At 35.3% G+C, this 13,627-nt stretch overlaps 1 protein-coding gene across 1 annotated transcript; it reads right to left on the reverse strand.

The window, feature by feature from the left end:
• slc25a1a (solute carrier family 25 member 1a) lies at nt 1–12,150 on the reverse strand. The gene is made up of 9 exons (XM_087807102.1): nt 11,837–12,150; nt 10,405–10,512; nt 9,387–9,486; nt 9,175–9,313; nt 8,017–8,101; nt 7,850–7,954; nt 6,534–6,649; nt 6,383–6,456; nt 1–799 (listed from the first exon to the last, which is right to left on the reverse strand). The coding sequence occupies exons 1-9, from the start codon at nt 12,054–12,056 to the stop codon at nt 685–687; spliced, it is 1,062 nt and encodes a 353-aa protein (XP_087663228.1). The 5' UTR covers nt 12,057–12,150; the 3' UTR covers nt 1–684.
• Nucleotides 12,151–13,627: the final 1,477 nt, after the last annotated feature.

Genomic DNA, 13,627 nt, shown 5'->3' on the forward strand with positions numbered 1-13,627 from the left:
TGATGAATCATGGCAACTTTATTCGATCAAACTTTAAGCAGCGATTCAAGTTCGACTAAAAAAAAAACGCCAGATTCTTCCGTAAAAAAAAACATTTTCAGTTGAAAATGATCAGTAGCTACTAACATCTGGAGTGATTTGGCAAACGGTGTAAACAATACAGCGATGGAACGTTGAGGATGAAAGCAGGGATCACGTGGGAAGACGACTGAAGCGTCTGCGTACGAAGAAACGCTCGAGAAGAAGCTGCGACCACGAGGGTCTCCAAGATCTACCGACACCACGACAAGGCCTCGGTCAAGTTAGCAGGTGACGATGTCGATATCTCTGCGGATGTTTGTTGTTGTGCTAGTCATAGTAAGTACTCGGTGAACCAAAAGACACATTAATGGTTTCAGTCGTGAAGAACCATCGTAGCACTCTCTGATGTCAGTGGAAAACACAGACTTCATGGACTTTCTTTTACTTTTCTCTAAAGGTCCTCGTTCACAACGACACACAAGACGAATCATCATAACAGTCTTGGTCAAACATACAAGAAGGTTTTCTCTGGTTCAGTCCTCGAATGACTCGAGAGTCGGAACTTTTTTTTTTCTTTTCTTAAGTGCAACGACGTCGTCGTCTTCTTCACTTCCTCTCTCGAACGGAGCTCAAAAGTCTGTGCTTTCCTCGGACCGTCCTGGTCTACTGCGTCTTCCACACGTTGTTGAGCAGCTTCACCACCTCCTCGTAGATCACGAACACGATGGCCACGTCCAGACACACCCGTCCCAGGCGAGGGACCGTCCCCTTGTAGAACCTGAGGGCGGACGCCAGAACGTTAGGATATGTTGGGACAACAACACGATACAATTTGATACTGTAGTAACAAGGATATATGTGTAGTATTGTCGAGTACTTGACTCTGGTGAATTTACAGACCACATGACTTGACGAAGTCGTAACTGATTTCATTTGTTTTCAAACCAGAATATGTCCAAACATCTGCTTTAAAAGCTGATGGACTCACTGTATCCTCTCGTCCTCAGTCATACTCGGACAGTATTTTAATTGCAAAACAAAAGTTAACAAACCGCAGTTTTGCATGTTTGTTGTAAATTTAAAATAAAAGAATCAATACAGTGTTGTTGAATATCGTGAGTGCATCTCGGAAGAGAATTCACGCTTCAGGTCAACAATTTCGATGTATAGCGGTACTGTAGGAACAAGTATATATGTGTAGTATTGTCGACCACATGACTCTTGACGAAGTCTTAACTGCTTTTATTTGTTTTCAAACCAAAATATGTGCAAACATCAGCTTTAAAAGCTGATGGAGTCACTGTATCCTCTCGTCCTCAGTCATACTCGGACAGTATTTTAATTGCAAATCAAAAGTTAACAAACCACAGTTTTGCATGTTTGTTGTAAATTTAAAATAAAATAATCAATACAGTGTTGTTGAATATCATGAGTGCATCTCGGAAGAGAATTCACGCCTCAGGTCAACAATTTCGATGTATAGCGGTACTGTAGGAACAAGTATATATGTGTAGTATTGTCGAGTACTTGACTCTGGTGTTGTAGAATTTACAGACCACTTGACTCTTGATGAAGTCGTAACTGCTGTCATTTGTTTTCAAACCAAAATATGTCCAAACATCAGCCTTAAAAGCTGATGGAGTCGACTGTATCCTCTCATCCTCAGTCATACTCGGACAGTATTTTAATTGCAAAACAAAAGGGAACAAACTGCACTTTTGCATTTTTTTTGTTGTAAATTTAAAATAGAAGAATCAATACAGTGTTGTTGAATATCGTGACGGGCATCTCGGAAGAGAATTCACGCTTCAGGGTCAACAATGTCGGTGTATTTTGATAGTGTAGTAACAAGTATATATTTGTAGTATTGTCGAGTACTTGACTCTGGTATTGCAGAATTTACAGACCACATGACTCTTGACGAAGTCGTAACTGTTTTCATTTGTTTTCAAACCAAAATATGTCCAAACATCTGCTTTAAAAGCTGATGGACTCACTGTATCCTCTCGTCCTCAGTCATACTCGGACAGTATTTTAATTGCAAATCAAAAGTTAACAAACCGCAGTTTTGCATGTTTGTTGTAAATTTAAAATAAAAGAATCAATGCAGTGTTGTTGAATATCGTGAGGGGCATCTCGGAAGAAAATTCACGCTTCAGGGTCAACAATTTCGATGTATAGCGGTACTGTAGGAACAAGTATATATGTGTAGTATTGTCGAGTACTTGACTCTGGTGTTGTAGAATTTACAGACCACTTGACTCGTGATGAAGTCTTAACTGATTTAATTTGTTTTCAAAACAAAATATGTCCAAACATCAGCCTTAAAAGCTGATGGAGTCGACTGTATCCTCTCGTCCTCAGTCATACTCGGACAGTATTTTAATTGCAAAACAAAAGTTAAAAAACCGCAGTTTTGCATGTTTGTTGTAAATTTAAAATAAAAGAATCAATACAGTGTTGTTGAATATCGTGAGTGCGTCTTGGAAGAGAATTCACGCTTCAGGTCAACAATTTCGATGTATAGCGGTACTGTAGGAACAAGTATATATGTGTAGTATTGTCGAGTACTTGACTCTGGTGTTGTAGAATTTACAGACCACATGACTCTTGACGAAGTCGTAACTGCTTTCATTTGTTTTCAAACCAAAATATGTCCAAACATCTGCTTTAAAAGCTGATGGACTCACTGTATCCTCTCGTCCTCAGTCATACTCGGACAGTATTTTAATTGCAAAACAAAAGTTAACAAACCGCAGTTTTGCATGTTTGTTGTAAATTTAAAATAAAATAATCAATGCAGTGTTGTTGAATATCGTGAGTGCATCTCGGAAGAGAATTCACGCCTCAGGTCAACAATTTCGATGTATAGCGGTACTGTAGGAACAAGTATATATGTGTAGTATTGTCGAGTACTTGACTCTGGTGTTGTAGAATTTACAGACCACTTGACTCTTGATGAAGTCTTAACTGATTTCATTTGTTTTCAAACCAAAATATGTCCAAACATCAGCCTTAAAAGCTGATGGAGTCGACTGTATCCTCTCGTCCTCAGTCATACTCGGACAGTATTTTAATTGCAAAACAAAAGGGAACAAACTGCACTTTTGCATTTTTTTTGTTGTAAATTTAAAATAGAAGAATCAATACAGTGTTGTTGAATATCGTGACGGGCATCTCGGAAGAGAATTCACGCTTCAGGGTCAACAATGTCGGTGTATTTTGATAGTGTAGTAACAAGTATATATTTGTAGTATTGTCGAGTACTTGACTCTGGTATTGCAGAATTTACAGACCACATGACTCTTGACGAAGTCGTAACTGTTTTCATTTGTTTTCAAACCAAAATATGTCCAAACATCTGCTTTAAAAGCTGATGGACTCACTGTATCCTCTCGTCCTCAGTCATACTCGGACAGTATTTTAATTGCAAATCAAAAGTTAACAAACCGCAGTTTTGCATGTTTGTTGTAAATTTAAAATAAAAGAATCAATGCAGTGTTGTTGAATATCGTGAGGGGCATCTCGGAAGAAAATTCACGCTTCAGGGTCAACAATTTCGATGTATAGCGGTACTGTAGGAACAAGTATATATGTGTAGTATTGTCGAGTACTTGACTCTGGTGTTGTAGAATTTACAGACCACTTGACTCGTGATGAAGTCTTAACTGATTTCATTTGTTTTCAAAACAAAATATGTCCAAACATCAGCCTTAAAAGCTGATGGAGTCGACTGTATCCTCTCGTCCTCAGTCATACTCGGACAGTATTTTAATTGCAAAACAAAAGTTAAAAAACCGCAGTTTTGCATGTTTGTTGTAAATTTAAAATAAAAGAATCAATACAGTGTTGTTGAATATCGTGAGTGCGTCTTGGAAGAGAATTCACGCTTCAGGTCAACAATTTCGATGTATAGCGGTACTGTAGGAACAAGTATATATGTGTAGTATTGTCGAGTACTTGACTCTGGTGTTGTAGAATTTACAGACCACATGACTCTTGACGAAGTCGTAACTGCTTTCATTTGTTTTCAAACCAAAATATGTCCAAACATCTGCTTTAAAAGCTGATGGACTCACTGTATCCTCTCGTCCTCAGTCATACTCGGACAGTATTTTAATTGCAAAACAAAAGTTAACAAACCGCAGTTTTGCATGTTTGTTGTAAATTTAAAATAAAATAATCAATGCAGTGTTGTTGAATATCGTGAGTGCATCTCGGAAGAGAATTCACGCCTCAGGTCAACAATTTCGATGTATAGCGGTACTGTAGGAACAAGTATATATGTGTAGTATTGTCGAGTACTTGACTCTGGTGTTGTAGAATTTACAGACCACTTGACTCTTGATGAAGTCTTAACTGATTTCATTTGTTTTCAAACCAAAATATGTCCAAACATCAGCCTTAAAAGCTGATGGAGTCGACTGTATCATCTCGTCCTCAGTCATACTCGGACAGTATTTTAATTGCAAAACAAAAGGGAACAAACTGCACTTTTGCATTTTTTTTGTTGTAAATTTAAAATAGAAGAATCAATACAGTGTTGTTGAATATCGTGACGGGCATCTCGGAAGAGAATTCACGCTTCAGGGTCAACAATGTCGGTGTATTTTGATAGTGTAGTAACAAGTATATATTTGTAGTATTGTCGAGTACTTGACTCTGGTGTTGCAGAATTTACAGACCACATGACTCTTGACGAAGTCGTAACTGCTTTCATTTGTTTTCAAACCAAAATATGTCCAAACATCTGCTTTAAAAGCTGATGGACTCACTGTATCCTCTCGTCCTCAGTCATACTCGGACAGTATTTTAATTGCAAATCAAAAGTTAACAAACCGCAGTTTTGCATGTTTGTTGTAAATTTAAAATAAAAGAATCAATGCAGTGTTGTTGAATATCGTGAGGGGCATCTCGGAAGAAAATTCACGCTTCAGGGTCAACAATTTCGATGTATAGCGGTACTGTAGGAACAAGTATATATGTGTAGTATTGTCGAGTACTTGACTCTGGTGTTGTAGAATTTACAGACCACTTGACTCGTGATGAAGTCTTAACTGATTTCATTTGTTTTCAAAACAAAATATGTCCAAACATCAGCCTTAAAAGCTGATGGAGTCGACTGTATCCTCTCGTCCTCAGTCATACTCGGACAGTATTTTAATTGCAAAACAAAAGTTAACAAACCGCAGTTTTGCATGTTTGTTGTAAATTTAAAATAAAAGAATCAATACAGTGTTGTTGAATATCGTGAGTGCGTCTTGGAAGAGAATTCACGCTTCAGGTCAACAATTTCGATGTATAGCGGTACTGTAGGAACAAGTATATATGTGTAGTATTGTCGAGTACTTGACTCTGGTGTTGTAGAATTTACAGACCACTTGACTCTTGATGAAGTCGTAACTGCTTTCATTTGTTTTCAAACCAAAATATGTCCAAACATCAGCCTTAAAAGCTGATGGAGTCGACTGTATCATCTCGTCCTCAGTCATACTCGGACAGTATTTTAATTGCAAAACAAAAGGGAACAAACTGCACTTTTGCATTTTTTTTGTTGTAAATTTAAAATAGAAGAATCAATACAGTGTTGTTGAATATCGTGACGGGCATCTCGGAAGAGAATTCACGCTTCAGGGTCAACAATGTCGGTGTATTTTGATAGTGTAGTAACAAGTATATATTTGTAGTATTGTCGAGTACTTGACTCTGGTGTTGTAGTATTTACAGACCACATGACTCTTGACGAAGTCGTAACTGCTTTCATTTGTTTTCAAACCAAAATATGTCCAAACATCAGCCTTAAAAGCTGATGGAGTCGACTGTATCCTCTCGTCCTCAGTCATTGCCATTGTTCGCTGTAGCTGTGGCGGACGTAATGACCCCTGCCATCTATCGTCCGGAAGTTTATTTTGCCAGCAAAATAAACAAATGTTTGTAGGTTAATTGTAATTTTGAAAAAATCTAGTTGCTGGAGTCCGGTGTATCCTCTCGTCCCTAGTCATTGCTGGGGTGTCGCTGGATTTCATTATTTATTTAACTGCGGAGGACGTAGTAATGACTGCTGCCATCTAGTTTCAGAGAGTTCAAGTACAACACAAAAAAATGAGTCCACTGTATCCTCTGGTCCTCAGTCATTGCTGGGATTTTGTAGGATTTTATTGTTCCTTTAGCCGTGGAGGACGTAATTACTGCTGCCATCTAGCGGCCGGTTGTTCAATTGCAACATAAAAATGAACAAACACTGTGAATATTAGCATGTTAATTTTAAATATTATTTAAAAAATGAATTATTTTATACACACTTATTGAAATATATACTACAATCAAAATAATAATAATTTAACGACCAAAAGTGACTCACGCTTGAGGTCCTTCCTGCCTCAGGATCTTGAAGGCACAGTCCACGGTGTTCTTGTAACGATGGGCGTCCAAACCCTGATTTGATAAAACATTTATTGAAACTTCTCCTATAATTTATTTTTTTCGATCTTCAACGTGGACGAAGTACTCGCCTGCATCCTGGTCTTCACCACGTCTAGAGGCGTGTTCCCGAAAACACTGGCAGCTCCGGCCGTCGCCCCGAACACGGCCGTCACCAGGGGGTGCATTTCTCGACCGGGGTCGTCGCCTGAAGAGAAACATACTTTATTTTATGAGGGATTTGTTGACACATTTAAATCTGGAAATCTTTTTCCCTCTGCAAAGTTTCCCATCTACCACAAAAGATACTGAACTAGAACCAAAAACTACATTTTTTAAATAAAGATTTTTTTAAAGTATAAATATGTGAACAACTTTTTTTAAACTGTTATTTTGATACTTTGTTTTTTTTCTTCTCTCAGTATCTTTTTCATTAAAAGATTCCAAAGTACAACTAAAACCGCATTTTCTTAATTCAATATTTTTTTTAGGTATAAATACAAAAACAACTGTTTTTTCAGGTGTTATTTTGACGTTTTTCCCTTTTTTTCAAATGATACTGAAGTAAAACTAAACGTATAGGTTTTATTTTATCTTAAGTACATGAAAACAACTATTTAAAAAACTTGTTTTTGAAGGGTTTTCTATTTTGCCATCCAACGTTTGCAATTACAAAAAAACACAAAGATGAAAATAAAAATGTACTGTTTTAATGTTTATTTGAATTTTTTTTCTCAGTATTTTTTTCATTCATATCCGCCAATTGATACTTAAACAAAGCTAACAACTCTTTTTTTTCAAGTATTTATAAATAAAAAACATTTGTTTACAACATTACTACATTTCAAACGAAAGATACTGCAGTAAAAAAAAAATACAGTTTTTAAATACTTGTCTTTAAAAGTAGAAATGCAAACTTTTTTTTAATCTATTTTTTACATTTTCTAATTTAATTTGGTTTTCTCAGAAACATCAGATCTGATTATAATGTACAGGTATTGACATACGATACTAAAGTCAAAGTGAAACGATCATTTTAAATACTTTTGAATGTATAAGTACACAAAAATACTACTCAGTTATAGTAGAGTTGAGTAAAAAAAAAAAGCTTTAATTACTGTCAAGTAGAAGTAGTGGTTTCTAATGACGAGTGGACGAAGCTTCGTGAAACCGCATGATACTGTGTCTTGACCACTAGATGTCGCTCTCTCCGCTTTATAATATTTGGCTAATTCAACGTAACTTGATCATTAACTCAAGAGTGACATCTAGTGGTGGTTCAGGATGAAGTCACTGTATCACGATACAAGTGTTTCATGAAGCCTCGTCAACGCATCAGTATTTCACTCACGTGTTTGTCGTCTTTAAATCCAACATCAAATCAAGATAAATAACAAACGAGTCTCACCTTTGTACCAGTTGCGAAGTAAGTTCATGACGTAGAAGCGAATGGCCTGATTGGTTCCCTGCTTGAGAACCGTCGCCGTCAGACCCTGGTACGTCCCTCGCACGCCTGAGCATTGAAATGAATATATGTTGAAAATACACATGTGATATAACAGTATTTTTTCAAACCTTGTTCTCTGATGATCTCACTGACTCCGTGGAAGAATCCTCTGTATCGAGGCGTCATGGAACACTGGTCGTGGATCATCTTCACCTGCAGCAGGAAAACTAGTTAAAAACTTCATAGTATTGAACATTAGAAAATATATAATATAATAATCATGATGTTTGTTTTTGTCATAATACGGTATCGTTACTCAACAGCACTACTTTATATATATATATATATATATATATATATATATATTTAACTACTCATGAAGTGTCAATATTTTCCAGTAAATATGTATTAAATATATATATATATTTTTTTTATATGATGGATATTTTTGGAACATATTGTTTTCAACTTGTACATTAAATATTATATATTTAATGTCTAACAATGTTGTTTTTTTTTATCACAATACTGAATAGTTTTAATGGAAATACAATTTAATTTAAATTGTGTTTTTATTAATTTTCACACATATACAGTATATGTATATATATATATATATACATATACAGTATATGTATATATATATATAATAATATTAATTGTGTTTTTGGTATGTTTAAAATTAAATAATTTGTTTCTTTTCAAATTATTCAAAATGAAGACAAAATGCTTTAGTGCTTTTATATAAATATAATATTAATTGTAGAGAATAAAAAACAATTTCAGACTGAGTGTCAATATTGGATAAAAGAAAATTAATTAAGAATCGCAATATTAGTGAGAATAAATAAATGTAAATAGTAAAACATAAACAAACTGAATCACAATATAAACAAAATGTTTTTTTTTATTCAAATCACAATATTGGTTAAAATAAATATATTTAAAAAAATAAATAAAAACTGCAGACTGAAACATAATTTTAATATTACTTAAAAAAACAAATAAATAAAATAAACACTAAATTGTTATATTGTAAAAATTAAGAAATTAATAATGTTATATCGGTCAAAATAAATAAATGAAAAAAAAGATTCTTAATCTTAGTAAAAAAAAAAGGTCTAATAATAATATTAGTTTAACAATAAGAAACACATTTAACTGATTTTTGTAACACAACACTTGTATATTTCCTAAACAAAAACAACACAACAGTTCATGTGTGTGTGTGTGTGTGTGTGTGGTCATAATGTTACGGCTGCTCTGTTTATATCATGTTGGCCGACCTTCAGTGTTTCCATGGGACACACGATGACGATGGCTTCAGCTATTCCGGCTCCTAATCCACACAGGAGGCTCCTGGTGTTGTCCAGGCGCCCCGTGTGGTCCCTCAGGGGGTTGCTGAGGATCTCGAACGTGCCGAACCTGCCCACCAAAAAACCAACATCAGCGTCTGGATCTTCAGAACCAGGAGGGTCGAGGGTCGAGGGTCTCTCACCTCACGGCCGACTTGGGTATGGACCCGTACAGCAGCGAGCTGAGACCCCTGTAGAGGCCCCGGAGCCCGTGATCCTGCACCGTCAACTTCACACAGTCTCCTGGGAACACATGGGAAAGTTGTGTAGTGAAGACACACACACAAGAATCTGGCGATATTATACATCTCACAATAAAGGGACAAGGATACGATATATCGTGATACTGTAGTTACAAGGATATATTTGTAGTATTGTCCAGTACTTGACTCTGGTGTTGTAGTATTTACAGACCACATGACTCTTGACGAAGTCGTAACTGCTTTCATTTGTTTTCAAACCAAAATATGTCCAAACATCTGCTTTAAAAGCTGCTGGAGTCACTGTATCCTCTCGTCCTCAGTCATGACCGGGGTATCATTGTTCCTCTAGCTGTGGAGGATGTAATGAGTGCTGCCATCTAGAGGCCGGAAGTTTAATTGCAAAACAAAAATGGAGAAACGCTGTGAATATTTTCATGTTAATTGTAAATAATAGGGGAAAAAAATAAGTATTTATTTTATACACACATTATTGGAAAAATATAAGAAACTGCTTTCATTTGTTTCCAAACCAAAATATGTCCAAACATCGGCTTTAAAACCAGAAGTCTACTGTATCCTCTCGTCCTAAGTCATCCCCGGGATCTCGCAGGATTTCAATGTTCATTTTGCTGCCAACTAGTGGCCGGGAGTTAAATTGCAACACATAAATGAACAAACACTGTAAAGATTAGCTTGTTAAATGTAATTTTAAAAGTAATTATTTAAATACTTTATTGACGTATAAACCATAAAAGAACTATGATAAAAAATAAAATTTGAAAGAACATAAATACATCAATACAGTGTTGTGAAATACGATATCGTGAAAAAAATAGCGCAATATTCAAGTGTATCAATACTTTCTTAATCCTCTTCCTGTTAAATAAACAAAGTTTTTCAAAAGTTTTTCATCGTGTTCTACTTAAACTTGGTGAGGTTTATTTCCACAGTGACGTACCGATCCCTCGGTACCGTGGTGGGTTCGCTCGCTCGTCCAGCTGCAGCTGCGTCTTCACGTACTCCGTCGGGAACGTGATGCAGATTTCTATCCCTCCTGCGATGCCTCCTGAGAAAACACGCATCTGGTCAACGACCACTGGACTGTTAAGAATAAGGTCGTATGAGTCAAAATGAAAACTTTACAATCACCACTTAATAGTAGTACACTGACTCACCAGGAGGTGGCGGCAGAAACAAAAGCGGTCGAAGGCGAAACACATTCCACAGTGTTTCTGTTTTTTACAAATTATAAAAAAATATTTTTTACATATTCCACTGGTTAAGAGAGTTATATTGAAATATTTTCACTATATGATAATTTTAATTATTTATTTTTTTGTACATTTTATTGTGCTGTTGGTTTTTTTTATTTTATCTTCACAGTTTAAAAGTTAAGATATTTAATTCAAACTACTACTACTATCTACTATCTAATAAATGTTGTGTTGGTCATACTATACCTTGACAAAAAATCAAACACTGAATCAATTAATAAAATATATAATTTAAAATATATATATATAAAAAAAAAAAACTTACTGAATCAATCAATAAAATATATAATTTAAAATATATATAATAAAAGAAATACACATTGAATCAATTAATAAAATATATATCATAAAATATATACAATAAAATAAATACATACTGACTCAATTAATGAAATATATAATTTAAAATATATATAATAAAATAAATACATACAGAATAAATGTATAAAATATACAATTTAAAATATATATAATAAAAGAATTACATACTGAATCGTAATTTCAATATTGGTAAAATATATATATATATATATATATATATATATATATATATATATATATAATATTATATATAATATATATTGAATTGCAACATTGGAAAAATAAATTAATTTCAATCACAATATAAAAAATAAATATATTTTAAAATGAACTTCAAATTGCATAATATTATGTATTGGTTGAGAAAATAAAACATTTATTTATATTGAATCATAAGAAAGGGAATGAATGAATAAAAAATGGCAAACAAAATAAATAATAATAATTGCGTACTGAATCGCAATATTGGTAATACAAATATATAAAATATATATATAAATAATAAAATTGTAATAACATTTAAGGCAATATTCATAAATATAAATATAAGTTAAAGATACTGAATCGCAATATTGGTTGTAAAAAATATATATAATTTTAATTCTAAACAGCCACTGACCACTGCAGACAAAGCGTGTTTAATCCAAGTCTGCATTGTTTCAATATTCGAGCTGTTTTAACGAAATACAGGATAAAAAACCGCTGAGGTTGTGAAGCAGACATCATGGTCTACTGACCCAGATCTGCTCGAGCAGACCCTCAGGATTTGAACCAGAACCAGACTCTCCTCCGTACCTGCGAGGATGGCCTTCCCGGGGTGAGTGATCTTCCTGCCTCCCATGGCAGCGGCGGACAGGTTCCTCCTCGCCGAGGACGAGCGCTGATGCTCGGCCAGGGATCCGAGCCGCGCCGCGGAGGCCTGGAGGACCGGCGGCTGCTGGAGGACCGAGACCGGGGCGGGGACTCTCCCAGGCGGGGACTCGGACACCGAGAACGGCTTCAGCAGCGACGACATGGTCGGTCTCTGTGGTCGGTCTGTCTGGAGGTCTGTCTGCCGGTCTGACCCCCCTCACACACGAACCCCCCCCACCTCAAAAAGTGTCAACACGAAGGCGATCCGGCATCGATATTTTAAATGGTGATCAGGTGATGGAGCCGACGATTGGCTGGGCTCGGCCACGTGATGGTGTGTGATCCGCAGCGACCAATGAGATGAGAGATGCTTTTATTTACGCGACAAGATTCTACGATTAATCTTTCTTTTTTTTTTATAAAGTCAGAATATGATTTATGATCTTTAAAGACGTTTTAATTTCACTTTGATATGTTTTTTATTTGTTTATTTTGATGTATTTAATTCCAAGACATTTTATTTTTTATTTTCTGTTCAGCTTATGAGAGTTACAATGTTAAAATATTTGAGTAACAATATATATTGTATAGTATAGTATATATTTTTAATCACGTTACTCAATGATTTTTATAACACAGGCCCCAAATCAAATGTGTTTGTGGTATCCCTTGTCTCTGGATCAAGGTGAACGACCTCCATCCCTGCATATGTATTGTTTTTGTATGGGTTGTTTTCAGGTCTTTGTATGTGTGTGTGTGTGTGTGTGTGTTTGTATGTGTGTGTGTGTGTGTGTGTGTGTGTGTGTGTGTGTGTGTGTGTGTGTGTGTGTGTGTGTGTGTGTGTGTGTGTGTGTGTGTGTGTGTTTGAGTGTGTTTGTTTGTGTGTGTATTTGTGTGTTTGTATGTATGTGTGTGTGTTTGTATGTATGTGTGTGTGTCTTTGTTTGTTTGTATGTATGTGTGTATGTTTGTATGTGTGTGTGTTTGTGTGTGTTTGTTTGTGTGTGTATGTGTGTGTTTGTATGTGTGTGTGTTTGTTTGTATGTATGTGTGTATGTTTGTATGTGTGTGTGTTTGTATGTGTGTATGTTTGTATGTGTGTGTGTTTGTATGTTTGTGTGTATGTTTGTATGTGTGTGTGTTTGTATGTGTGTATGTTTGTATGTGTGTGTGTTTGTATGTTTGTATGTGTGTGTGTTTGTATGTGTGTGTTTTTGTATGTATGTGTGTGTATTTTATACAGTATGTGTGTGTTTTTGTGTGTTTGTATGTGTGTATTGTTTTTATGTTGTATGTTATTATGTTTGCATGTGTGTGTCTGTATGTTTGTATGTATGTGTTTATTTTTAAACAGTATGTATGTGTGTTTGTATACATGCTTGTCTTTGTGTTTGGATGTGTTTTTGTGTGTGTCATTGTTTGTGTGTGTCTATGCGTGTGTTTGTATATATACATATATGTTCCTGTGTGAATGGGTTTGCGTGTGTTTTTTGTGTTTTTGTCTACAGTATTACAGTATGTGTGTGTGTTTGCATGTTTGCATATGTGATTGTATATAGTGTATGTGTGTGTTTGTATATAGTGTATGTGTGTGTGTGTGTTTGTATATAGTGTATGTGTGTGTTTGTATATAGTGTATGTGTGTGTGTGTTTGTATATAGTGTATGTGTGTGTGTGTTTGTATATAGCGTATGTGTGTGTGTGTTTGTATATAGTGTATCTGTGTTTTTTGTG

This window comes from Callionymus lyra, chromosome 14 (genome assembly GCF_982586985.1).
Source record: "Callionymus lyra chromosome 14, fCalLyr1.hap1.1, whole genome shotgun sequence".
NCBI classification, from domain to species: Eukaryota; Metazoa; Chordata; class Actinopteri; order Syngnathiformes; family Callionymidae; genus Callionymus; species Callionymus lyra.